The 27,718-nt window shown below is 41.1% G+C and overlaps 1 protein-coding gene and 1 long non-coding RNA gene across 2 annotated transcripts in view; one reads left to right on the plus strand and one right to left on the minus strand.

Moving 5' to 3' along the window:
- The window catches only part of LOC124437248 (NACHT, LRR and PYD domains-containing protein 3-like), a 61,766-nt gene that overhangs the window by 10,235 nt on the left and 23,813 nt on the right, over nucleotides 1-27,718 (plus strand). Inside the window, exon 3 of the mRNA XM_046987242.1 lies at nucleotides 9,303-11,507. Coding sequence (XP_046843198.1) covers nucleotides 9,310-11,507 — 2,198 coding nt within the window. The 5' untranslated portion in view covers nucleotides 9,303-9,309. The remainder of the gene's footprint in view (nucleotides 1-9,302; nucleotides 11,508-27,718) is intronic.
- On the minus strand, nucleotides 137-27,560 carry LOC124437251. Its single transcript, XR_006945628.1, has 3 exons — nucleotides 27,550-27,560; nucleotides 26,220-26,226; nucleotides 137-298 (listed from the first exon to the last, which is right to left on the minus strand). It is a non-coding gene; the product is annotated as an uncharacterized LOC124437251 (long non-coding RNA).

Genomic DNA, 27,718 nt, shown 5'->3' on the forward strand with positions numbered 1-27,718 from the left:
TTGCCTTTGCTTATTTAGCGTGTGTGCTTTATTAAATTATGTCAGTAAAAAGTAGTTTTTGGACAGTTCTGCGCCTATTCAATTTGATAGGGTTTGTAGAGTATTTAAAAAAAGCAAGTTAAAAGTACTATGTAAATCGGTTTATATTTGCCATAGATACGTATCGCTTATTACAAGAATTTTACTAATTTTAGTAATGTTACAATTATCTTTCGTTTCCATTGGTTCTCTTTTTCGCACAATCTGCGCGAAGTGCTGGTTCACTGTTCTAAAACTTCACACTAACGATGGGACTGTACTTTGAATATATAATTTTAACACTTCAATAAGATATTTACAGTGTTGTGCATGATTTTACGTTGCAAGCGTTGGTTCTTCGCGATACGGAATGATTAAATTTGATCTCGTTAAGATTACGGACAACCGTCAATCCTAGAACTGCCTTTTCGAAATTTATTACCTTCTGCAATACGACTCTAATTCATCAAATTTGTATGACTATTTCATGCAGCACTAACGTCAACTTTTCCGATTTCAGAACCAACGCTTTCAAACTATATTTACAATATAATTATTCAAAAGTGGTTTTAGGCGTTTACATATGACTTGCAACTTTGCCATTCCGTTTCTACCTACATCCTACTGCAATGACGTATTACGGTGAGGAAGTGTTCTCTTAACATGACTATACTATTTTACATCAATTTAATATCCGTTATATGTTATAATCTATAATATGACACAGTCATACTCTACATAATTTGACATGACAATTTACAACACACTCCCCTCATAGATTAGTCCAACTAATCAAGCATACTCTGTGTCTTCCATACCGAATCAAGTGCAGCGGCTCTCTTGCATCTACCCTCATGTTTCGCCTCCCTTCTTCTCAGTCCTTTTTCATTCTCTTTTTGCTCACATTCCTTTTCGTCGTGCTTTAAATCGGTATGAAAGAGCTTTTAGACGGGACGATTGAGGTGAATGACTTTATCGTTGTTAACTAGCCTAACCTTAGCGCCTTTTACCACCCAATCTCTCCCTAAAACCAATTCCTCTATTACACCTGTCTTCCAATTTCCTCTTTTGACATTATCCTCATAAACAGTCATGACATCTCTCTTCTCTTCTACCCTAATAGCATTGTCCTTGTCCTGCTTATGAAACTCTTTTAAACAATCCAAATACTCTTTACGCCACCTATTCCAGAAATTCATTTTTTTCTTACTCAAATTCTGATACCGTTTTTTACAGTAACCCTCATCAGACTTTTCTTCTCCAGACCCATTGTCTGGCATGGGCAACAACCTTCTTCCCGTCACCAAATGCGAAGGAGTTAGTGGTTCACCACCCATCTCGTCGTACGTCAATGGCCTAAAATTTGATGTTGACTTAACTTCTACCATTATTGTCAGTAGTTCGTCAAATGTTAACCTAGCATTTCCTAATACTTTCTTCAAGCACGTCTTCACTGACCTAACCATTCTTTCAAAAAATCCACCCCCCCCAGGGAGCTCTTTCTAGAATGAATTTCCACTCTATCCTCTTGTCTCCCAAATACCCTTGCACACTTGCATTATTATAGAGGTTTTCTAAAGTCTTGACTGTTGCTTTGAATGTTTTCGCGTTGTCTGATACCGTTACTGACTGAGTCCCCCTTCTAGCTACAAATCGTCTAAAACATCTCATGAATTCATCCGCAGACAAATCTTTAACTAGGTCTAAATATAAGGCCCTAGTTACGCAACAGGAAAACAATGCGATGTATACTTTGTCTGTCCTCTTGATGTATTCTTGACAAATAGTGGTCCAGCAAAATCTACCCCTCTCTTTAAAAATGGCTCCACTTGCTCTACTCTGAATGCCGGAAGGTTTGTTTCATTAGGTCTATTATACGGTTTACTCTCAAACTTCTTAAACACGACACATTTGTTGAGAATTAATTTTACCTTCTGTCTGCGTTGTGGAATCCAGAACCTTGACCTTATCTCTGCTAAAGTTGCCCTAACTCCACTATGATATACCTTTTTGTGGCAATGCTCAGCTATTAATTCCGTCAATCGACTTTTCTTTGGTAATAAGATTGGAAACTTCGTTTCCTCTTCCAAGTCTGATTCTGCTAGCCTACCCTGACATTTTAGTAACCCCTCATCTTCTACTACCTTGAGTTGTATCTCTAACTGCTTGAACTTATCCTTCTTCTTTAGCAATTCTTGTGAAGCCTTCAACCAAATTTTTTTGCTTTATTTATCTCCTGACTCCCTAATTCCGTGAAGGTTGAATCTTCATGTTTCCCTTTGATCCGAGCGATCAAATTCCTAACAAATCGTGTGACCAATGCCGTTACCCGGAATAACTTCGCAACCCTACTGTACCTCTCTATAGAGATCACGTTTTGAATACCTATTTCTTCGTTGGTATCTACTACCAATAGTGCCAATGGCTTTTCTTCTTCTTCTTTACTCTTCCCAGTTACGCCTACCTCTGATTGCGGCCATTCTCTTGCTACACTACTCAGCTATCTTGGTCCTGTCCACCAAAGTGATTGCTCTTGTATCTTCGGCGCTAACACTCCCCTGTTTCCTAAATCAGCGGAATTTTCCATTCTTGGACAATGTCCCCACTTCTCCTTTTGTGTTATTGCTACGATACACTTGCTAACAAACTGTTTCCACTCACCGCGATTCAGAATCCAGCATAATGCTGTAATACTATCTAAACAGTACCTTGCTTCTATTTTCCCTACTTGGCCTACTAAAGCTTTCCGCACAGATTTTATTAACTTTACTAACATCAGCGCGGATATTAGTTCTAAGCGAGGTATAGTAAGCTTCTTCATTGCTTCTTCTAGTTTTTGCTGTTAACAATTTCACAAAGACTCCAACACTCGTACGAAAAACAAAATATACTAGCGCGCAATACGCTTTCTCGCTTGCATCACCAAGCCAGTGAAGTTCACAAGATCGGATTTTGCCTTTCAGACCACTATAGATGCATCTACTTAACTTAATAGTCTTAACACGGTTTAGATCTTCAATCCATTTGGTGTAAAGACCGACGTACTTTCTGCTTATCTTGTCATCCCAATCAATCTTTTTTACGCACAACAGTTGAGACAAGATTTCATCAAAACTATTACGCAGCTAATTCATCCTAGCGGATCAAATATCTTTGCTAGTGGGCTCAGCAAGTTTCGTTTAGAAAACTTCTTGTCACCCAAGTCTCATGCAAACTTTTGCAGGTCGAACATGAACAGATCATTGTCGCAACCCCAGCTTATACCTAAAACTTTTGCGTAATCATCGTTTTTTTGGATTCCCAAACTCCATTGTGTGAATGTTTTATTGTCTCGATCTGTCGCCCTCACGACATTGTTCACGCATTCACACTGTGTTATATGCGCTCTCACGTTTGCGTTATTTGTAATCCATTTCCTTAAGTTAAACCCGCCTTGAGACATTCTAAATTTTGCCTTTTCATATAAATCTATTGTTTCGTGCGCGCTTTTGCAGCCCGAAACTAAGTCATCAACGTAAAATCCTTCATTCAATTTTTGAGCAAGCAATGGATGTGATTCTGCAAATTGCGCTATGTCATGCCTAAGCGTGGCGTTGAGTAAAAATGGCGAAGCATTTAATCCAAACACTACCCTGCAAAACTGTAAACAACAACCTCTAAGATAGCATTATTGGCATCTCCAACCCACATAAATCTTAAATAGTCCCTGTCTGCTTTGTCTACTTCTATGTTCAAAAATGCTTTCTCTATGTCTCCTACCAAGGCCACTCTGTTCTCCATAAATCTAATTAATATATCAAACAACAACGGTGTTAATGATGGTCCTACATGAAGACAGTCATTCAAAGAAGTCCCTTTCTTACCTTCCTTTCATGATGCATCATACACTATTCTTAGCTTAGTTGTTTTGGCTTATTTACGTATAACCGCTTGATGGGGAAGATAATGAACATTCATCCTCGGTTCTGACTCGTCAACCCTTTCAATGACTCCCGTTTTTGTTGATCCCTGAAAATTTTATAATATTCCTTTAACAAGTCAGGCTCATTTGACAAACGCTTAAAATGCCCTTTCATGCGTGCTAAACTATTGGCATAGTTACTTGGTAAATGCCCATGACCCTGCTTCCACGGCAATTTAACAGAGTACTTATGCCCATTAAACTTAATTTTATCTAACAAGGCTTCGTGCACATCGTCAGTTTTCCCTGACCCAAGTGTTCCTAAATCCCACAACTTGTTCACTTGCCTGTTTATGCTGTTTGTATTCTGCGTTGTAGTTTGCGAAACTAAATTAACATGTGCGTTTTTGACTTTCGAGCTCCCTTTCAGGGGACCGCTTACACCCATCCTAAACAAGTATCAATCGCAACTGGTTCATCCTTTCCCCCTTAATTATTTCTCCTTTTTGAAAAGCCCAAAGGTTATCTGCTCCTATCAAAACATCCACTTCCAACATCTCCTTTTTCAAACAAATCTGACAAAAACAAATTTTTCAAATGAGAATACTGCTCCTTATCCACCTCAATATGCTCATTTTTACCGTACAAATACGTGGAACTACTAATGCCTCTAAACGAATTTTGTAATTACCCCTAACTGATGCGATCCTGCAATTGACGACCTCCGTCATCTTATCTTCATTTGTTTCACCACCAAAAGGGCTGACCTCTAACCATTCTCGTCTTGCTACATTAAGCTTCGCATTTTGTTTTGCCCTGTTTGTCACGAAAGACTTCTGACTTCCCGAGTCAAAAAGCACTCGCACTCTCTTCCTATTCTGACCTACAAGAATTCCTTTCGCAGTCTGCAAGGCTACCCTAGTGTTTGTACTCACATGCACGTTACTCACATTTACCAGCTCTGTTTTCTCTACGCTACCACTCTGGTTTTCAGCCTTTTCTTCGTCCCTTTTTCCTTTGTCACATAAAGACACATGATGACCCTCCCCACATACAATACACTTAGTAAGTGCGCGACAATTTTTTGCTAAATGACCTTTATTTAGACAAACAAAACATCTTTTAAACTTACGAAGAAGTTGCATACGCTCTGTCCGTCCGGTTATCTTCTTGCACTCTTCGCGTTTGTGCTCCCCACAGCAGAAAGCACAAAACAATCGGTTGTTGCGGCTGGCAAACAATCCGCTAGCTGTTCCTGGTTCCCGTCGTCTTCTTCGTTGATCTTCGTCCTTCTCCACAACTGCTAATTTGTTGCATTCCCGCAGCTCCACTTTGGCTTGTAATGCATCGACAAAATCTTTCATTCCCGACTCTATGTAGTCTCTTCCCCTGGTAATTGTCAGTTTTAATGAGTCCGGTGTTTTTGTTAGAAAATTGGGCACGACTATCTCGCAATACGTCTTCTCCTTTACACCGAGTGCCTCGAGTCCTCGATAATTCCTCTTTACGGCGTCAAAGAACTTGCGCAGCCTCGTTGTATCATTCTCGTTCTACACGGACTTTAGTTCATCATATCATTTACATGTGCCCTTTGCAACATCATGTTTTTCCCGTATCTCTGTTCTAACACCTTCAGGGCTTCTGCATAGTGGATTGAATTCAGAGCAAATTCCGAAATTGCTGAGACTTGGTCGGCTCCTCCAGCAGTCCCCTCAGATAGGTAAGTCTGTTGACCTCAGACAATCCGTAGTTGTTGTAAATTGAACTTTCAAAAGAATCCCAGAATTAACGCCAATCTTGTATCCTGCCCGAGAACTTTTTCACCTCTAGTTTAGGCAGGTTTACTCTACAGCGTGCTCAACTGGATACCGTGCTTGCCGATGTGTTGGTGAGTTCCTCATTTCTCTTTTTTGTCTCTAGCGTGCTCAGCGCTTCGTTGATATCGGCCAACGCTCCCAAAACTTTGCAACTGTATTCCGATGAGCCGTAAATAGCTGCTGCAATATCTTCATCTTTTTCTAACAAGCTCTGAATCTTATCGTCCAAATTCGAAATTGTATCTAATTTCTGTGCGAGAATAAACCGCATTTTTTCCAATTCGACATTCCTAAATGGCGCATTATCGTTTACCATACTTCTAACCTTGTTCACAACTCTTGTAGCGTACGATTTGTGCCCACTCCTCGACTTTCGCTTTCTTGTCAGCTCTGACATCGTGAACAACTCTTTATCCTATTTCTGTGTTCTTTTGAATACTGCTACTATATCCTGCTTGATGGACCACGTTTCGCACAATCACGCGTGGTGTGCTGGTTCACTGTTCTCAAACTTCACACTAACGATGGGACTGTATTTTAAATATATAATTTTAACACTTCAATATAATATTTACAGTGTTGTGCACGATTTTATGTTCCAAGCGTTGGTTCTTCGCGATACGGAATGATTAAATTTGATCTCGTTCAGATTACGGACAACCGTTAATCCTAGAACTGCGTTTTCGAAATTTATTGCCTTCTGCAATACGACTCTAATTCATCAAGTTTGTATGATCAGTTTATACAACAATAACATCAACTTTACCGAACTCCCGAACCAAATCTTGCAAGCTATATTTATGTATAATTATTCGGAAGTGGTTTTGGGCATTTACATATGACTTGCAACTTTGCCATTCCGTTTCTACCTACATACTGCCGCAATGACGCATTGCGGTGAGGAAGTGTTCTCTTAACATGACTATACTATTTTACATCAATTTAATATTCGTTATATCATATAATCTATAATATGACACAGTCACACTCTACATAATTTGGCATGACAATATACAAAACTCTTCACAAAATTTTCTGCCAAATGTTTTGAGGAGGCTACATACAGTTAAGAAGTAGGAAACTATTGACAATTTGAATGCGCATATTGTGCTCATGTCGAGTGTATGTTTTTTTTACATAAACACCTCTCTTCACTGACTTTTTCGAAGACTTTTTCGTTTTTACTTCGGTAAATTTGTTAAAGATTCGTGTGGATGTTTATTATAACAAAAAATATAACATACGCAAAATAGAACAACTCCCGAAATTTTAATTAAACAAACTATCTGATTTTACGGATATAAAACTCTCATTCGGAGTTTCGTCTGCGTATCTCTGACTAAATCTTGTCCATCATCTTTTATAGTTTGGCGTCTCATTCTTTCAGGCCTTAAGACTTGCACTTTTCTCATTATGTTCAAATTTCGATTTCTTGTAACTCGTGTCAAGTTGAGCATTATTTTTAAATGATATTTGTATTTTTCTTATTGTTGTATGTAAAGCGCAAATAGAAAGTTTTAATTTAGCGTTTACGGTTAACGGCAATCCTAAATTATCCATTTGCCATTGACGTTTGTTTCTTCAAAAAAATCGAATTTAAGACGTAGGTTTGCATTTGTATTTTAAGACTTGCATTGTCAGGAGCTGTATTTCCTGTTTTATTAAAACTCTGTTGATAGCTCAACAGGCATATTCATGATTTATGCTCACTTAAAACAATTACATTGCGTTACAAAAGTCAATTTGTTGTAATAGAAATATTCTAAAATGCATGCGGTACTTTACCTACAACAAAAAAGGCCTCCTGCTCTTAAAAACTGAAATGCTAACTGTAACGTAAACGGCAAAGACGTCATCACGCCTCTACCAAGATTTGAGTTCTTATGATTTTTTAGTGGTTTTTGATTTTTGCATGTGCGTTTGTCTGCCGTACTTGCGGACGTTAAGGAGTTTTTTGCTTGGGAAATGATCGAATTTCAATATCATCTTACAAATATAATTTACAGAAAGCCAAGTTAGAGAAAGAAATTTCTTTGGCGAAAAACGAAACAGACGATATTCATGGAAGCATATTATATGTCGTGAATAATAAGCTCTTTCACGAGCAGATGAAATTCTCCTTTTCATTACCGTTACAACGTACTAACGACGTAGAAAAAACCATTGTTGTGTTTGCTTTGTCGTGCTGGTTTTTGCAGTAATGAGAATCATAACACGTTATTCGGAAGCAGAAATCTAATTACTGTTTGCTTCAGCCATTTTGCATTGGTTTTTTGCATTTTCTGAATTAATTTTTACACGTAGAAAACAAATATACACAGTCTCACGAAATTTTTTAGATCGAAAATTATCGCTATTGGCGCAAATGTTTGCAAGTGGAAAACCGGCTTAATTAATACGAAAAAAGCGTATAAGTATAGAGCAAATGGTTTACAACTTAGGTTTGATAACATTCAAGGTTCCGTTTGTACAATAAGTTTTTAATTTGTCGCTGTGTTGCGTTATGTTAACTTTTTTGAAAATTTAATACACGACCTGTTGATTAAATAGCCGAGTTAAACAAAATACTGTCCATTTTCCCTACCCTTTTATATAATCAAAATAATTGATGTTATGTAAGTCTGGTTCTAAAATATTACAGAAAACTATTTACTGAAGGAGCTTTACTATTTTGAGAGATGGTAATTGGAGCTAAGCTGATCAAAACTTAAGTCAAACACATAATATTAAAAAATTTACATGAAAGTGCATCGTATGGAGCTTTTGTCACTGATTCTTGTTCATTTATTTGTTTCAAATGTAAATGGTCATATTGGATAAATAAACTAAGAGCAAAATGCTAATGCCTTTTCCTCCAGTAATAATATACATGAAAAAATTTCTCAATTCTGACTGGTTAAGAGCATGGCAGTCTTGAAAAACTAACTCGTGCATGTTTATGATGAATTGTACTTAAAACCATGCTATTACAAAAACAAATAGCAAATTGTTTCATATTTAAACCAATACCAGTAGCCTGAGGCACAGCTACGTATTATTGATTATGGTGCAAACACAGAGTCGTAGCTACATTTGTAAAAGAATTTATTATTGTACAGCACACCTACATGAATATACTACCCAATCCAGTGCTCTACCTAGTTTTAAGCGACAACGGAAGAACATGATTGCACACTTTATTCAATTACAAAACAACACTTATTGCTATGAATATCAGATGTGTTTACTAAAATTCCTGTATATCTTAATGCACGATAGTCATTTAGACACGAAGTACATTATTGCATGAAGTATATACAATACTGGAATTTTGCATGTGACTTTGTACCTAAAGCTGTGGGTAACGCAGGTAGTAGCGTAGCCAGCCCGACTTTTTACTTTGCTATGCAAATACTTTAGTGTTCACTAACTGTGAGAACAGTGGATTTTTAAAGAAAGGAATAATAGTAATCTTTCAGAATTTTCATAGCGGGAGTAAATCTGTAAGATGGCTACGGTACTAAACGCCAATGCCAGCGTCTTGTTTTGAATTCAAAGTAATCTGACGATTTAATACTTTTTTTAAGCATACAAATGGAAAAGTGTCATGAATACATACAATGGAGCAGTTTTAACTGGTTTGGAGAAATAATACTTATTATCTTTTTTTCCATTGGCTTTATCGTTTCTGGTATTTCATTAGATTTATATGGTGATACTTCATTTAATTGTTATAATGAGATTATATCAAAGACCAAAGAAAGCTCTCTCTTAAAAAACATTGAATCAAGATGTTTCATACAATACAAAGACGGACTAACTTTCAAGTATGCTGTTTTTCTTGTGGTGTGTTTGAATTTTGGCATTGTCTTAATTTGGAGTATTGTCTATGGATATTATGTAAAGCGTCGAAATGAACATAATGATAATGACAGTCCAATAGAAATCAGTAACGAACAAAGTAAACCTCTACTTGGAGAATATAGCGAAGAAATTCATCAATCTAATAACGTTGCGTTTAATTCCTCATTTTACATTTACATATTTCATTTGGTGGTTCGCTTCATCATATTGTCTGTCTTTGTTGGATTACTTTTCTCTGCCAAGTTTCCCATTAACTACACCTGTAAAAGACGTCCAACTATGAAAGAAATTTTCTTGTTAAATCACACCATTTCTACCATTGTTTGTGTAAATCCCAACGGCTATAAAAGTGAAACCTTAATTATAGTTGTTTTATCTGCCGATTTCATTGTAATAACACTAACTGTTTTGGAGCTGTGTTACTTGACGTATAAGGCTTGGACTGGTAACTCTTTTAAAAGTAAGGATAAATTTTGTACAGTTTACTTGCATCAAAAACCGGAAAAATCGTTGGAAGAAAATAAGAACAAAAGTGCAAAATGGTTGGAGAAAAATAAAAACGATCTTTACACCAACAAAGTTTTTGAAGTACACGACAACTTTGGTGATGAGAACAAAAAGTGGCGAAATCTTGATAATATTTATGTCAACGTCATACTACAAGCAGAGAGGCAATTAAAGAATGCTTACCCAGAAACTTTTAATCGGCACGAAATCTTTCATTCTTACCTTGAATTAAGAAATGATGCAAAAAAACTAACAAGAATAACTGAGATTTTTAAACCAATCCTAGGTGAGCAGAGCACGTCGTATCCAAGGTCTATTTTAGTCATTGGAAGACCGGGAATTGGTAAAACTATGCTGACTAAGAAACTTATATACGAGTGGAAAAATAATCGAGATGAATTTTGGCATGATAAACTTGTTGTTTTAGTGAAATGTCGTGATCTTAAAACTTCCGACATTACTCTCAAAGAAATGTTATATCGGTGTGATGGACTAAAAGATAAACATTATTCTCAAGTTTACCAATTCATAATCACTTATCCAAAGCAAACTGTCATTATCATCGACGGACTCGATGAATTATTTTTAAATCGTTTAGAGTTCCATGAAACAAAGAACTCTGTATTTAAACTAATAAAAAAGTTAGTTGAAGGTGAAACGCTGTCTGATGCCATTGTTCTAGTAACATCACGACCCACAGCTGAACATGCATATGGGGATTTAAAGTTTGACAGGACTGTGGAAATCTTGGGCTTTTTCGAAGATCAGATTAAAGAATACATCAACAAGTTTTGTGGCAAAGACAAGAATACAGCCAAAAACATTTATAAGCACATTAATACTTCTCTTGAACTTAAAAGTTTGTGTTATATTCCTGTGAATAGTTACATTGTTTGTCTGACCCTAAAAGAGAGCTTAACATGTAAGGCTAAAGATATTCCAAAAACCATCACTGAGTTGTATAACAGAGCAATCAAAGTCTTGCTGTGGAAGCATCATCCACTTTGCAAATCAGGTAAAATACCAAGAAACAATGATTATCTTATAATTCCTTTGCCACCCGAGCTCAAAAAAGATATTGAAAAAATAAAAGATATTGCAGTTAGTGGAATTGCCGAAGGAAATTTGATTTTTGAAAAAAGAAGTGATAGTGCTTTTCATGAGGTAGAAAATTGTGGTATATTTCACCGTATACCGGATGTATCACGCTTTCAGTACTGTTTCCTACATTTGACTATTCAAGAGTTTCTGGCTGCGCAATGTATTGTAGACAAATTGAGCGAAATTCCACAGTTTTTGGATAATTATGTGTCAGATCCTAAATGGCATTTGGTGATACAGTTTGTTGCTGGTTTAATTGGAGACAAGAAGAGATCTGACTATATTGGAGATACTAAAATAGTAGAAGAGGTTGAACAAAAGTAAGGTCTTCATTTTTTTTTCTAGTAAAGTTTAGGTTATTGTCTTCAATGAGTTTTGTTTACACAGTTTTTAGTCTTGCTGGAAAGGAAGGGCAGGAACACTAACTACGTCTACTACATATGCATAGAAGTGTTGCGTGATATTTTTAAGAAATTGCAGCTATTTTATATAAAGTTGGCGTGTATTTATATAAGGCATAACTTCATGCTCTTCTGCAGAGTGTTGTTTTAGTTTTGAAAATGTCGCTGAGTTTTGTAAGAGGTCTGTCTCTTTCAAAACAAAGTTGCTGCCTTTTTTTTTATTAAATTTGCACTTTGAAGGGGACGCTGTAGTAGTATTCAGAGCGTCGTTTCTGGTCCACCTCAACTTGAAAAAGCGTCGTTTCTGGCCCAACTCAAATTGAGAAAGCGTCGTTTCTGGCCCACCTCACAGTTTGATACCTATTAGATGCAAATCTAGGCGCCCCAACTTTAGTTCGCGTAAGTATGCTAGCATAATTACAGCAAATGTCAAACCCAGGACAACGGCAGGAGCCAAAGATGGCCGGCCCACCCCCGCGCCCACGCAGTCGGCCGTCGGGGTCTATTATTTAGAGAGATATTCTCTCATAGAGTATATGTCTTAACACATTATTATGAGGCAGGGCAAGAACAAGTGTGCGTGATTTTTACCCGCAAACTCACCACATGTGGGTGAAGCTCCATAGGTGAATACATAGGACTTCATATGAGGCAATTAAGGGAAGGTAGACGACTTCCACAACCATGTCGTAAATGTGGGGTCGTAACACAGACAGAAACTTTCCTTTGTTAAGCCTGCAGTGTGGATAGGGTGCATCATAAGCTCGTTTATAAACAGAAACAAGCAAGAAAGAGATTTGCTAGAGTATTTGTCGAATCAACTTTGACATTTAAAATTAACTTTGACATTTTGAATTAATTTCAGTTTAGAGATTTATCTCTCGTACAGTATAGAACTAAAATTTGCGACACTTGAGGTGGAATAAAGTAAATGGTTTGAACCCGGGAGTATCGTTATATGTTTGTAAATGATGATCGTCCAGGTTAATAAAGTCCTGAGAAGGACTGTTTTTGTTGTTGTTGACTGACGTTTCGACAACCTTATCGGTAGTCATCTTCAGAGTCAAATGAGGAGTAAACGTCAGGTTAGCCGTATTTGTTGTCTGTTTCTTACGTCATTGTATTGTGTGTACAGGAAATGTGCAGGAAATGTGTATTGTCATTGTGGATTAGTGTGAAGTGAAATATTTTATTTTTAGTTGTGATGTGTGATTTAGGTGTGACGTTTTTAGTTGTAGTGTGTGGGTGTCAATTGTGTATTGTCATTGTGAATTAGTTTGAAGTGTAATGTTTTTAGTTGATCGTTTGTTTGTATTGTGAATAAGTCGTTTGTAAGGTGCCGGTAATTGCTGTGATCTGTTTAAGGGGGGTTGTTCCAAGTTGGTATACCAACTTTCTAATGTAAGCCGTTGTCTATAGTCAGTACTGTAAGTGATGCATTTTGCCGAGTCCCAGTCAATGTTGTGCTTTGTGATTCGGTGATGTTCGGCAATGTGATTAGTTTTGTCTTGTTTCTTAGTAGCTCGTTTGTGCTCAGTAAGTCTCATGTTTAAGTTCCTGCCAGTTTCCCCGATATAGGAGGCGTGGCAGTCGGAGCAGTTTATTTTGTAAACTGCACCTTGTCGTTCGTTGGGTTGTTCTTTGTCCTTTCTGTTCGTTAGTACTTGTCGTAACGTTGTGATTGGTTTATGTGCGACACGTATGTTGCATGGTCGTAAGATACCCGAGATAGTCTCAGACGTACCTTTGATGTAAGGTATCGTAGCTGTTGTCACTGAGTTGTTCGTTTCGTTGGGTTCATTGGGTTTGTAAGTGTTGCGTTTGATAAAGTCAGAGTTATAGTAGTTTTTGTCAAAACTATTTGTAGAGCGTCCGGTGAATCACATATGATTTGTGCACGTCTTGTAAATGTTCTGATTGTGGTGGCTTTGTGTGATGTAGGGTTGTAAGATGATTGGTCTAGTAGTCGGTCAGTATGTGTTGCATTGCGATAAACTGATTTTCGTAGTTTTTGATTGTCATGTTTTACCAAACAGTCGAGAAAAGGAAGAGTTCCGTTTTCTTCGACATCTTTGGTAAATTGTATGTGGCTGTTCTGTTTGTTGATGTGAGTATGGAAGTCATCAATCTCGTCTGCATGTAGTGCTGTGATTGTGTCATCTACGTAGCGAAATCAAAAAGGTAGTGCATGTTTGTAATACATGAGTGCCCGTTCCTCTATAGATTGCATTACAATTTCAGCAACTACAACAGAAACGGGCGAGCCATTACCGACAGAAGACATTATGGAGTTACTAGAGCTCTGCCTCACCTCGACTTACTTCCAATACAAAGGAACACACTACAAACAATTACATGGGACAGCAATGGGCTCCCCTGTCCATACTCACATCAACAAACAGAACAGCCACATACAATTTACCAAAGATGTCGAAGAAAACGGAACTCTTCCTTTTCTCGACTGTTTGGTAAAACATGACAATCAAAAACTACGAAAATCAGTTTATCGCAATGCAACACATACTGACCGACTACTAGACCAATCATCTTACAACCCTACATCACACAAAGCCACCACAATCAGAACATTTACAAGACGTGCACAAATCATATGTGATTCACCGGACGCTCTACAAATAGTTTTGACAAAAACTACTATAACTCTGACTTTATCAAACGCAACACTTACAAACCCAATGAACCCAACGAAACGAACAACTCAGTGACAACAGCTACGATACCTTACATCAAAGGTACGTCTGAGACTATCTCGGGTATCTTACGACCATGCAACATACGTGTCGCACATAAACCAATCACAACGTTACGACAAGTACTAACGAACATAAAGGACAAAGAGCAACCCAACAAACGACAAGGTGCAGTTTACAAAATAAACTGATCCGACTGCCACGCCTCCTAAATCGGGGAAACTGGCAGGAACTTAAACATGAGACTTACTGAGCACAAACGAGCTACTAAGAAACAAGACAAAACTAATCACATTGCCGAACATCACCGAATCACAAAGCACAACATTGACTGGGACTCGGCAAAATGCATCACTTACAGTACTGACTATAGACAACGGCTTACATTAGAAAGTTGGTATACCAACTTGGAACAACCCCCCTTAAACAGATCACAGCAATTACCGGCACCTTACAAACGACTTATTCACAATACAAACAAACGATCAACTAAAAACATTACACTTCAAACTAATTCACAATGACAATACACAATTGACACCCACACACTACAACTAAAAACGTCACACCTAAATCACACATCACAACTAAAAATAAAATATTTCACTTCACACTAATCCACAATGACAATACACATTTCCTGTACACACAACACAATGACGTAAGAACCAGACAACAAATACGGCTAACCTGACGTTTACTCCTCATTTGACTCTGAAGATGACTACCGATAATGTTGTCGAAACGTCAGTCAAAAACAACAAAAACAGTCCTTCTCAGGACTTTATTAACCTGGACGATCTTCATTTACAAACATATAACTTGAGGTGGAAGTTGTTGTTAAGGATCTTATACAATTATTCATACACGGTGTAATCAGCGAAGACGCGCTGAACGCCTCTCTCAAGGCTCTTCAACCGCCCGCTGCTTTGACACCCACGCCAAGAAATGTCACTCCGCCTATCCCCAAACCGCGAAAGTGCCGGCCAATCCCGAAACCGAGGACGTCTAAGATCCCCGTATCTACGCCTCGTAGACCTACTCCTAAGCCGAGGACGTCTAAGATTCCCGTTCCTGTTGCCCGCAGGCCTACCCTAAAACCACGAGTAACAAAGATTACACCAACCAAAAGGCCTGCTCCAAAACCACCACGCCTCACAAGGTCTCCTCCACCAGCACCCACGGAACTTAAGTGGGATGAAACGAAGGCCTTCAGCTATCATCTGAGAGCCTGGAAAATGCAGGTGACGAAGGGGCACCCCTCCAAACGCGATTTGATGGCTTTCCTCAAACGCGCCCAGCCCTACATCACACGCAAACTCGTCGAGGAGCTATTAGCTCTACGAGGAGTTAAGTTCCAGTTGGCTGTAGAGGTTGAGCTTCGGAAGGATGAAGCAAACGGCCATGAAGTGCTTCAAGCTGCAGTGTTCCGGACAAAGCAGATCACGCTGCTACCGGCGCATGAGATTCTGCAAGCCCTACATGAAGCCTTCCCAACAATCCTGGAGTGATTGGGAAAGTTCACTCGGGAAGGGTCTGGGTGGATAGTGGGTCGTGTCAAAACACTCTGGCTTGACATCGCTGACTACCAGCCTTTAAATGGAGGCTCATACCTTCCTCTCCCAACCACGGTCAAAAATAAGAACGCGAGCGTCAACGTGAAAAACAATTACGATGACTGCCTCCACTGTTCTTTAAGGGCTGCGATGTTTTCTGCAGCTAAAGATCCGCAACAGCGGGACAGGTATCGCACTGAAGACGTCCTTAACGTTGCGGGAGTAAGCGCACCCGCACTAGTCTCCATGCTTAAACGAGTAGAGCGTCAGAACGACTTTGCTATCAACGTGTACGGGTGGGAAGGCGGCGTCGTTCCTTGTCTTCTGAGCAAAGTAGAGTGAGCCGCAAGATTGTGAATCTCTTCCTCAACTCGGATCCGAATCATCCTGAGAAATACCACTACACCTGGATCAAGGGCTTCAACCGTCTTCTCAACTAGAGTGGCCGTCATCATCTGCACTTCTCTAAGCGTTGCTTTACTAGACAGGATTTCCTGGAAGAGCATAATCCTGAATGTCGATGCATCAACCAGGTCGCGGTCGCCATGAGAATGGCAATACCCGGAAAAAACGACCAAATCCGCTTTGAGAACAACCACAAGCAGCTCAAAGCACCCTTCATAATCTACGCCGACTTCGAGAGTCTTGTCTGCAAAATCGGGGGGCCCGCGCTTAACTCTGAAAAGAGCTGCACCCAGCAAACCTCCAGACACAAGGCACGTCGCTACTTGTACATAGTCGTCCGTTTCGACGGGGAAACGCAGCCGCCGCAGCTCTACCGAAGGCTCGACGCAGCCAAGCATTTCCTGGAAACGCTCCAAGAAGAAGAGCGTAAGATCAAGACGGTGTTGGCTAACCCCGTGCCTAGGCACATGACACGAAAGGACTGGGGAAGCCACAAGAAAGTCACAAATTGCTACGTCTGCGGCAACCCCCTCGAAGGCGATTCTGTGCGACAGTACTGGCAAGTACCAAGGTGCGGCCCACAATGAGTGCAACCTAAAGTTGCGGCTCAGCCCGAAGACGACAACCATACCAGTTGTCTTGCACAACCTGCGGGGCTACGACAGTCATCTCATAATGCAGACTATCGCAGAGACTGAAGGGAAGGACACCTGCATCCCCAACAACGCCGAGAAGTACATGTCGTCAGCATCGGTTAGCTCCGATTCATCCACAACGCCCAGTTCATGCTCTCAAGCCTGGATGGCCTGGTAAAAGCCAGCAACCCGCGAGACATGCGCATCACTGCGGACTACGAGCCAAACCTCCAGAGGCATACCATCCTGCTCCGCAAGGGGATCTAGCCCTACGACTACATGGACAGCTGGCCCTGATTTGACGAGGAGGCCTTCCCGCTGAAGGAGGCTTTCTACAGCAAGCTCTCCGACGAAGGCATCACTGACGGCGATTACGCCCACGGAAAAAGAATTTGGACACCTTCGGGTGCACAAAACTCGGCGACTACCACGACCTCTACCTTCGGACCGATGTCCTTCTCCTCGCACACGTCTTCGAGAACTTCCGAAAGCTGTGCCTTGAGCAATACCAGCTAGACTAGGCCCACTATTACACGAGCCTAGGCCTAAGCTGTGACGCTCTTCTGAAGCACACAGGGGTTGAGCTCGAGCTGCTCACTTACATCGACATGCATCTCTTTATCAAGAAGGGCCTGCGTGGTGGCATCAGCATGTCCAGCAGGCGCTTTGCCGAGGCCAACAACCTCAAGGTGCCAGACTACGATCCGGAGAAGCCCCAAAGCTGTATCCAGTACTATGACGCCAACAACTTGTACGGCTGGGCGATGTCCCAGCCGCTGCCGGCTGGCTCGTTCAAGTGGGTCGCGCAAGAGGATGCAAAGGCGGCCCTTAACCAGCCTGCAGATGCAGAGAAGAGCTACATTCTTTGAAATCGATCTGGAGTACACAGAAGAGCTGCATGACAAGCACAATGCATATTCGTTAGCTTCAGAACGCCTGAAGGTCGACAAAACGTGGATATCGGATTACCAGCAAAATCTCCTCAAACAGATGTATGGGGGTGCGTCTCAAGAGGTTAAAAAGCTGGTCCCCAATCTGCGCAACAAGACCCGATATGTCCTGCACTATCGGAATCTGCAGCTCTATCTGCAGCTTGGCATGCGCCTGAAAAAGGTCCTCAGGACACTCCGCTTCAAACAAAGCCCATGGATGGAGCCCTACACCCGGAAGAACACCGAACTGCGGAAGAAGGCAAAGAATGACTTTGAAGTCAACCTCTACAAGCTGCTGAACAACAACGTCTTCGGCAAGACGATGGAGAACTTCCGAAACGTGTCGATGTGATTCTGCTCCGGCCAAGCGAGACTGAGAGACTCCGCAAACTTATCGCCAAGCCCACATTCAATGGGCATCTCATCTTTGGCGATGCAGGAGACTTCGCAGCTGTTCACATGAAAAAAGCAGTCTGCTGCTCAACCGGTCAGTGTTCGTGCGTATAAGCGTTCTCGACCTCTCGAAGCATCTGATGTACGACTGGCACTACAACCATCTCAAGGCGCAGTACAGATCGTCAGTAGAGCTCCTCCATACCGACACCGACAGCCTTGAGCTGGAGATTCAGACTGAGGACGTGTATGCCGACATGAGACGCAACGCCAGGCAGTACGACACCAGCAACTATCCCAAAGACCATCCGCTGTTCAGCACAGCTAATAAGAAGGTACTAAGGAAAATGAAGAACAAGTGCGCTAGAGCGCCTATTGCTGAGTTTTTGGGGCTCAGGCCCAAGATGTACTCTATCCTGAAAGCCAATGGTCAGGAGGAGCGCAAAGCCAAAGGTGTAAAAAATGCTGTCGTTAAAAAGCATATCAGTCATGCCCAGTACAAAGAGACGCTCTTCGAAGAAAAGCGCTTCCGCCACGGTATGGATATGCAGTCGCGGGCATCAGATCTTTGGCAAGCACGTCAACAAGACATTGTTGATCCCGCTGGACACGAAGCGCTGGATCGCGACCGATGGGATGTCTACCCTAGCATATGGGCATGGGAAAGCCGGTGCGCAAGTGAATAAATAATAAATGCCTTCCACGGCTAAGCCGGCGGTGTTTCAGTCCAAAAGGGCACCACTTGAAGCTCCTCGCGCACAAACGCGCGCTTGGGCCCATCGCTCAAATAATAACACGGGCTTCCCGCCCTCAACCACAGCCCGCTTGATCTGGTAGAGGTCACACTCCAGATAGGAGTGGTCACCCTACGCCGTTCGCCACCCACAAGTTCGCCATGTGCATACAAATACCGCACCATAACATCTGATGGCAAACGTTGCTGATTGAAACCAAATGGACAAAGCGCCGGCACAGCGGGTTTCGCCTTAACGTTCTTCTTCCGAATCGCAAGGGAGGGCTTTTCGCCCGTCAAACGAGTAGTTTCATTATTGAGCACTTTAACCACCTCAGTCAATCTTGATACCCATTCTTTATTCCGAGTTCCGGGATCAGCCAGCTCGCGATGATACTTGTAGCCGAACAATTGCTCCTTCAAAGTTCGGTTGAATCTTTCTACGATCCCATGATCCCTATGAACCCCGATGCTACCCCATCGTATCGTGACACCATTTTCATCACACGCTTTTTGCACAGCCCCGCGGACCTCTGAGCCAGGGTCGACTTGTAAAACTTTAGGCCATCAAAGAGGCCCACGGGCATAAATGGACTTTAACGCCTTCCCAACCTGAGTTGCTGTCTTGTCTGTGATTGCTTGGGCCTCCTTATACCGACTTGCAACGTTGACGACCGTTAATGCGTATTTGAATGTGCGTCTTCCGACTGGATCGTGAGGTAGATAGTAGAGATCGCCCAGGTGGACCTCATTCGGGGTGCTGATGTCAAATTTAGGTCGAGGAATAGCACTTGGTGTGGGCAAGTAGATCTGCCAGATGGCCTGATTTTTTAGTAATTCATGAGCCTCATCCTCGCTGACGCCACCCTCTTTAGCCAGCTTTGGGATAGCAGCACGACCGCGCCAGTACCCCGTAGGACTGTAGTACGCCTTTGCGATGCGTTCCTTAACGCTTTCGTCCTTAGAAACGATTATTTTTCTTCCATTACGACTAGATTCGCTTTGGTAAAGAAACATAGAAACAGTACTACCACATACACCACAACGCCCTGCAAGTCTGGGGCTGCCGTTTTGATTTACAACTATTCCCTTTATAACTGGTTGCAGTCTTTTGCAACGCATACAAAATGCAACCGTCATTTCACTTGACTATGTGTTGTGTTCACCAAGCTTATCTGATTTTATTCGCGATTTTGATTGACAAATCAATTGGATTAATACCGAATGGAAGCGCACTATTTAAACCTCCTATTCTTCCTCCTTTTTTATCCAGAAGTTCACTTATAGCAAGAAATTTAGAGACGCCTCTGTCACAGACTCGGCAGCGCCCAGTGAATCTAGGTTGGCTTTTTGTATATTCGATTTTTCCTCTGACAACAGGTTGTCTTTTCTTACAGTACAAACAGTAAGCGATGGCCATCTCTATGTAATGCAAAAAAAATTAAGTTTGATGTTAGTTATTAGCGCGCTCTTAGAGTTTCTCTAGCAAACCATTTTACAATACGCTCGTTACGCGCAGAAGGGCGCGAATCGAAATCTAACAAAATATCTGTCGCAGACCGATTATGAACCCGATCGTGTAAGAAGGGAAGGCAGTAACACCCACACATAATGGAGCGCCAATCCTGTATCTCGTTGGAAGAAAGCGAACAACAAATTTTGACCATTCCATCCCCTTTTTAACTACGCCAAGGGGTTGAAGGCCGAAGCTGTCAAAGTAATCTACAAAGAACTCATCAGCAAAGGCGCAAACCCAGTGAGTCCCACCGCCATCGAGAAAGTCTTGTAAGCTGATTATAACACTTTCTTCAGCTTTAAGAGGCTCTTTAGGAAGCATTTCTTTTCAGAGCAGCCTCCTAAAACCTTTAGCTACTGCGTTTAGATTACCATTTACTGTACGATTGATATCTATGTTTGATAGCGGCTTCCACATCCTCACCCGCGTCACCGCGTCCCGGGGAGGTATACTCTTTTCCCCGACGTTCCAAATCCAAGGATTTTGCCTAGGACAGGCGCAGCTAGACCTGCAAGCAAAGAACCAAGGAATCCACCTTTTTGCGGGCGCGTCATGGCTGTAATCTGACTCTTAGACAATTTTAGATCGATTCCAGATCCTTTTGGTCTTGCACCCACTATTCGCTTCATCTGTGTGTTAGTAAGCATAAGCATATTAGGACCTTCAAGAGCGCTGTTGGTAATTCGCAAAGTTACTCCTTTTTTGTCTCCAACTGCTTTTGCCAAGGTAGTTTCCTGATCTTTTGAAAGTTTAACACCGTGAGCTGTGTATCGAGAACGACCTTTCTTACCAGAGCTACTACCGAAACCATGAAGACTGTTATTATACTCAGGTCCATTGAATGGTGTGATACCTCTTCTTCTTCTAACTATACCACTACCAGCTACTGCTTTTTGCGTGCTGCCGGTGATAGCACCTGATATAGCTGCTAGGCCCAGAGATGGTAAGAGTTTAGTGACCGTAGGTTTGAGCTTTCCAAAAAGATTTCCAATAAAGCTACCACCTTCTATACGTCTTGACCCAGGAAGATAAACACCAGTGCCTTTAAATTCCTGAGTGATTACTCACTCCATGGCGGGTCTGGGAGCTTTAACAATTATTGCGTTATCAATGTCCGACATTTTGTGCACTTGGAAAACAATTTGCGTATATATAAACAATCGAAAAAATTTTTTTAATCTTAAATATCACATATCAGTCTAAACAACTATGTTCATTTTACCGTTTATTCCATCAAGTTGAATAAATCGTTCGCTAAGCACCAAGCAGAACATGTTATACGCATTGCTGCCACCAGCATTCATCGCGCTACGAAAAGCTTGGTTCAAGTTCCATCGAATTGTAATGTTTGCCTCTTTTTTCCTCAAAACATCAGCATGATGAACAACATCGAAATGGTAAATATAAAACAGGCTTACAAAGTCTCTTAAGCTCACTTGAGAGCCTGTATCTGGATCGCTGTTCTTCATCGCAGCGTCTTGAAACATCATGTAGGCTCTGCTGTAATTGCTGTTAGCAGCTGTGTAATTAACATCAAGCGGTTTATAAGTATACTTTTGACTTTTATTGATCTCAACATAAATTTGACTTACATTAGCATGGTCAGACATAAATAGTTTGTTCTTGATTGTTAAAGCGTTAAGCGTCTTGGAAAGCCACAAAGATGTGAGTTGGTAGCTCTTCACTACTGTTTGTTGTTACAAATCACGATCCAATGGTATAATTAGGGCCGCTTCGTTTTTGGTAAATACGACTTTTCTCGAAATACAGCATGCGTGTGTATCCAGCGACCAACTTGCTTTCTTTCATAGTCTGCACTTCGATTGAAGGCCTGATGAAAGGAACCCAAAGCGAAAGATGATTTATCTTAAATTTTCCAGCAGCAACCCCATCTGCTCTATGTAGTGTGTTTTCAGAAGAGTCGCGAGTAAGGTTCAAAGTAAACTTTAAACCTAAGAAAGCCGAGTCAATGTCTTTAACGAAGCCCAAGATGTCGGAGAGGGAAAGCATCATGGTGACGTCTTTAGCACCGGCGCAAAGCTGACGGCGAGCAGCAAACCCAATGTTGAAGTTAGGGTTTTCTGTTGCGTTAAGATCTAATTTAAAGTGATGCCGAAAGAGGGCGCCAGTTACACCAGTAACATTAGGCACACCAGCAACTGGAAGCAACTGAGCGTTGGTCCTTTTCACAAACTTATTAGGATCAGGTGCACCAGTCCCAGTGTCACGGTACCAGAAAGCGCTTGTAGCAGCGTTGAAGTCACAAGCTGCATGTTAGTGTTGGCAATTGGAGCAAAATGATTTAGATCTTCAACAGACTTGTTGTTGACTAGGAGCTGAACCGTTTGAAACAGGCTCCGGCCACCATTTGCTAGAGCGACGTTGTCGTCGTTATAATCAGCCCCAGCGTTTGTTACTACATGACCCCTATCCTCAAGGACGGCTTTGTGAAACTACAAAAGCATGTCCTTCTCTTCGGTGTTTATATTAACATGTTTTTTGTCGTAATCTTGATCGCGGGGAGCAATTTCCGCGTACTGAAGACGCTCAATAGAGCGTATGACAACAGGCTCGTCAAAGAGTCGAAGTACAGGAGATATGATGTCCGTACTCATTGCTTTAGTTTTGTACTTCGCACAGTATGTATATATATATATATCTCAAAAAATTTTTTTCTTTTATTATATCTTAAATATTCAATTCATCAGACATTTTAAGCGTAGATCATGCCATTACCAGAACTTAAGTTGCTTAGAATACCTAAGTCTCAAGAAGTAAGTTGTTGTCTAGTAAGACTTTCAGCGCGCTTTTCAAGCTTCGGAATTCCCAACCAGTGCATTGAGTTTAGATCTAGCTTCTTTCGTTAAGGCGCTGCGAGCACTTTTTGCGCGCGTTTTTGCGCTACTAATACCAGCTTCAGCCACAGCACGAGCCACTGCAGATGCACGTGATTTAGCTTTTCTTGCCACTGCTTTAACATCTCCGCGGGAGAAGTCGGCAACAAGACTGCTTACGTTTTCAGGCGAGAACTGCTCTTTTGCAGTCAATGTAACAGCCTCTTTGGCTGCTGTAGCTGTGTCACGAATTGCCTTTTTACCAGCCGCCACAGCCACATTCTTGATTTTTGGAGCAAACCTACCTACGCAAGATGCTAAGGCTGCAGCTGCGGACTTCCCCGCACTAAATAGCGCACTATTTGCCTTACCAGCAAGGCCCACGAGGTTTCCAATTAATGACCCCCCGACGAATTTCCGATGAACTATACCACGTCTACTTGCTTGAATTATCATTATTAAGTATTATATATATACATATAAAAAATGAGCCTTTATAGTAATAAAAGGCTTTAAATTTAATCCGCTTTTGAGCGTGTATAATTACATTTTCGGGCGAAGGTTTAAAGTGTAAGTAGCTTGCTCACCATTCAAATCGATTTTATTTCCCGATTGATCAGTAATTTCCATTCGCACCCGAGTAAGAAGGCTATTTTTTACAACTGGTAAGTAGGTCGGTGGGCTAGGACTTATTTCCAACAAACGTCCTGGTCCTCTGTTTGGAGTAAACGATTTAATAACATCACTAGGATTCCCGTTTACTATACTTAAATTAATAAGCGAGCAGTGAATATGGAGTTTCTGTATATCTGTTATGTTAATTCGATTCTGATTTAAAAGTTTTACTCTAGTAATAGAAAACCCCAGAATAGGGCCTAAGCTGTTATCTACATTAAAGGACACTACAAGGTCACCCTTAACAGTAATCGCAGATTTAGATGTAGGAATATTGGAATCACTGAAAGCACAAAGGGTGGATCAGGTCTTGCGATCTCATCTTCATGTGCAAATTTTACCCCCAATGATTCCATAGCATCTTCAATAGCTTAATTGATATCGGGAATGCTGTAAGCGCCTGGAAGTATTGCAATCGTTTGCCGTTGAATTAAATTTTGTCTGAGCTCTCCTGTGCATGGATCACTATTATAGTTTCCTCTTCTAATCTCAAACTCTAGTTAATTGTTTTTCGTAGTGACATTTTTCCACGAATTCCACAAACTAGCCCCGGTAAGAGCCACTTGGTATTTTTTGTTATTATTTAAAAAATTTGGTGGATCAAGGATAATCTCAAAATGATTTTCTTTTCCACCATTCGAAGAAATGGCTCTTTTTGAGTCTAACTCAATAGTAACTTCATCTTCTAATCCTTCAGCAGCCATTACTACTTATATTGACAATGAACAATAGCTAAACTAATAGTATTTATTTCTAATTTTTCGGTAATAACTTTTCGATTTCGCACTTTTGTCTAGCAGTTTAGTTAGAATCGCTTCTACATCGTTCTTCAACTCACGAGAGTAATTACCAGCCTCTACGGACTAGCAGAAAAAGTGAACTCGGTCAATAAGCTTTGATGGGCTATTATAACAGTGCACTCCAGTTCCTGTTCGTGTAGCTTTAAAGAGTCGTTTGGGGTGACATCTTCTTTTTTCTTTTAGAACATTGCAACGTTCGAGGTTTTTTTTTACCTAACTCTCGGTTAGCTGGAGAAGAGGTTTTTCTTGTAGACGGGCCTATAGATTTTCCAAGATTTTCAAAATCTACGTCGTTTATATATTCACCAACCTCCAACCGATCAAGCAAATTTGAATTTTCTATAATCTTCCAAGATGGTGTGTCTTTTGTTAACAGGACTAGATCATCTAGCCGTTAAGCAAGGTGCTGGTGAGTGTTCTCAACCCCTTGAGTGACTTCTTGCAACCCTTCAATATCTTCGTCTTGTTTTTTGTTAATAGCCTCTGCTACAGATTTTTCAGCATTAACAATTAGTTCAGACACCCTTTCAAAGAGTTCTCCTTCGTGCTGTCGAGACACTTTGAAATCGACTTGGCGCAGCTTGAGTTCCGCGCGGTTTTTTACAAACATTTGGACTAATTTTTCGCGCTCTTCCATAGATGCAACTGACCTGAACATACATGAACTTCAATCTCAAGAGAGATGAAGATAGATATTTTTTTATCTTAGTATATAATAGGACAAAAAATGGACTGAAATACAGTTGCTTCTAGCATCTATTGATTAACAATATTAAAATAATAAACCACGTTTTACCCTGCCAGCGCCTGTTATTAATACAGAGGAATCGGATGAAGAGTCACGTGATACAGAAAAAACGTCTATAGAACCTCGCGAGAAGTCAAGTGACTATCATTTTTTTAAGGTAAAAAAGTATATGTATAAAATCTGCTCTAAGTACAAAATTCCACTCAACGTAATTCAATTGAACCAGGTAATTAGTATGGCGGCTGATATGTCTTGGTCTACTGGAGTGCCTTTAAACTACCCCTCTTTCATAGCAAAGTTTGCTCCGATTTGTCAAAAATACGACGCCTCGGGTTGGCTTGCTGAAACCGTCGAAGCTATAATACAGGCGGCTACTCCTCTTCTTCCAAAATATAAAAGAGCTAACAAGAATAGGTTTAATGATGCCTTCAAAGAATGGGTTACCTCTTTGGGACTACCAGAATTCCGTCAAAACGCTTCCGATAGCGAATAGGAGCCTCCTCTGCAGTACGATCGAGTACAAAGTAGTCGTACTTATTTTCAGTGGCTTCATGTTAAGCCGCCGCTAGCTGCTCTTTTGTAATATCATCAGCGTGGTCAGCTGAGATTTCTCTCACGTCGCGCTGGTCAAGACCTCTCATAAGCACAATACAGCCGATATTTCGTCGAATATACTTGGGGACGTCATAGTACCTTTGCGCTAAGTATATGGCTGTGACATTATTATGTCGACTTGCTGCGAAATACTCTTTGATTGGGTTTAAGCTTTTTGAATCGAGCCGAATGTTATCAAAAACTACTGTCTCGGGATAAGTGTCCAACTCCTCTACTGGAATCACATCAGCAGGCTCTCTTAATTCAACACATTGCTCTCACTCTATCTGGTGTGGGCGCCCCGGCTGAGGCCGCTCTTGAAGCTCTTGCTGTCGCTGGCGGGGTGATCTCAGGTGTTGTGCTTGTTGTTCGTAAAAAGCTCGAGAAAAAGGCTAAAAAGCACGACCGCATAGCCCAATTTGCTGCCACGATTCTTATGACTGTTGGTAGTATTACGTCATGTGCTCTCATTCTCAGCCAAGTCTCACATGAAGAGTTTGAACAGGTTCTAGATTAAATGCGGCGGCTTAACGAGCGTAAACGCGTTATTCAAGATGAACTCGACGCTCCAATGCGTAAGAGCTTGGAGCGTGAAAAAGAAAAAGCTGTTGCCGCCGCCGCTGAAAGCGCACGCCGTGAAGGTGAAGCTCAAGCTTTTAAAAAAAATCGCGGGTCTGGCTGGAGGCTCGTCACAGATTTCTCTCGCGGTCAAATATAAATCCAGTAAATATAAAAGATATGGAAAAACAGGACCACCAGGGCCTAAAGGCCCAAGAGGAACTAAGGGAGATAAAGGTGAAAACAGGAGCTGCGGGGGCTCTAGGAGATACGGGTCCTAGAGGACCAAAAAAAGAAGAAGGAGTGAAAGGTGATGAGGGTTCTAGAGGAGCTAAGGGAGATACTGGAGCCACAGCGCCTCAGTGCCCTAAGGAGATACTGGAGTGGCAGGGCCTCAGGGGCTTCAAGTTCAACAAGGCATTAGAGGTCTAACAGGCCTTAGAGGTCCTCAAGTGCCTTAAGAAGATACTGCAGACACAGGGCCTCAGGGCACTAAAGGCGATACTGGAGCCACAGGGCCTCAAGGGCCTAAAGGCGATACTGGAGCCACGGGGCCTCAGGGCCCTAAAGGAGATACTGGAGCTACAGGCCTCAGGGCCCTCAGGACGTCAAGGACCTCAAGGACAACCAGGAGCTGATGGGCTTAAAGAAGACCAAGGAGATCAACATGTTTTTAACTCTCCTAATGGATTTTAACCCCCATGTATGAGGGGAATAATTATAACTTTAGTAACGTTTCCTACAGGAAAAACACTCGAAAATAATGAAATAGCATTATTAAGCATTTGGTTTGAACGGTCTTAAAACGAGTGGTTCAACATTAGATTTTCTGTGTTTGAAGAAAGTTGGGGGCCTTATGTTAATTTCGTACATGATACCACTAACAAATCAATGGCATATGTTAGTACAATACCCCCTAACTGGACGCGAACATATGAGCTATACTATTTAGACTATTCTTAATAGACTAACAAAATTTTTTTTGTAATATATAGAATTACAATGTCTAACGCGGTTGAAACTCCGGTTCATGAATTTGA

Source organism: Xenia sp. Carnegie-2017, unplaced genomic scaffold (assembly GCF_021976095.1).
Source record: "Xenia sp. Carnegie-2017 unplaced genomic scaffold, XeniaSp_v1 HiC_scaffold_16, whole genome shotgun sequence".
NCBI classification, from domain to species: domain Eukaryota; kingdom Metazoa; phylum Cnidaria; class Anthozoa; order Malacalcyonacea; family Xeniidae; genus Xenia; species Xenia sp. Carnegie-2017.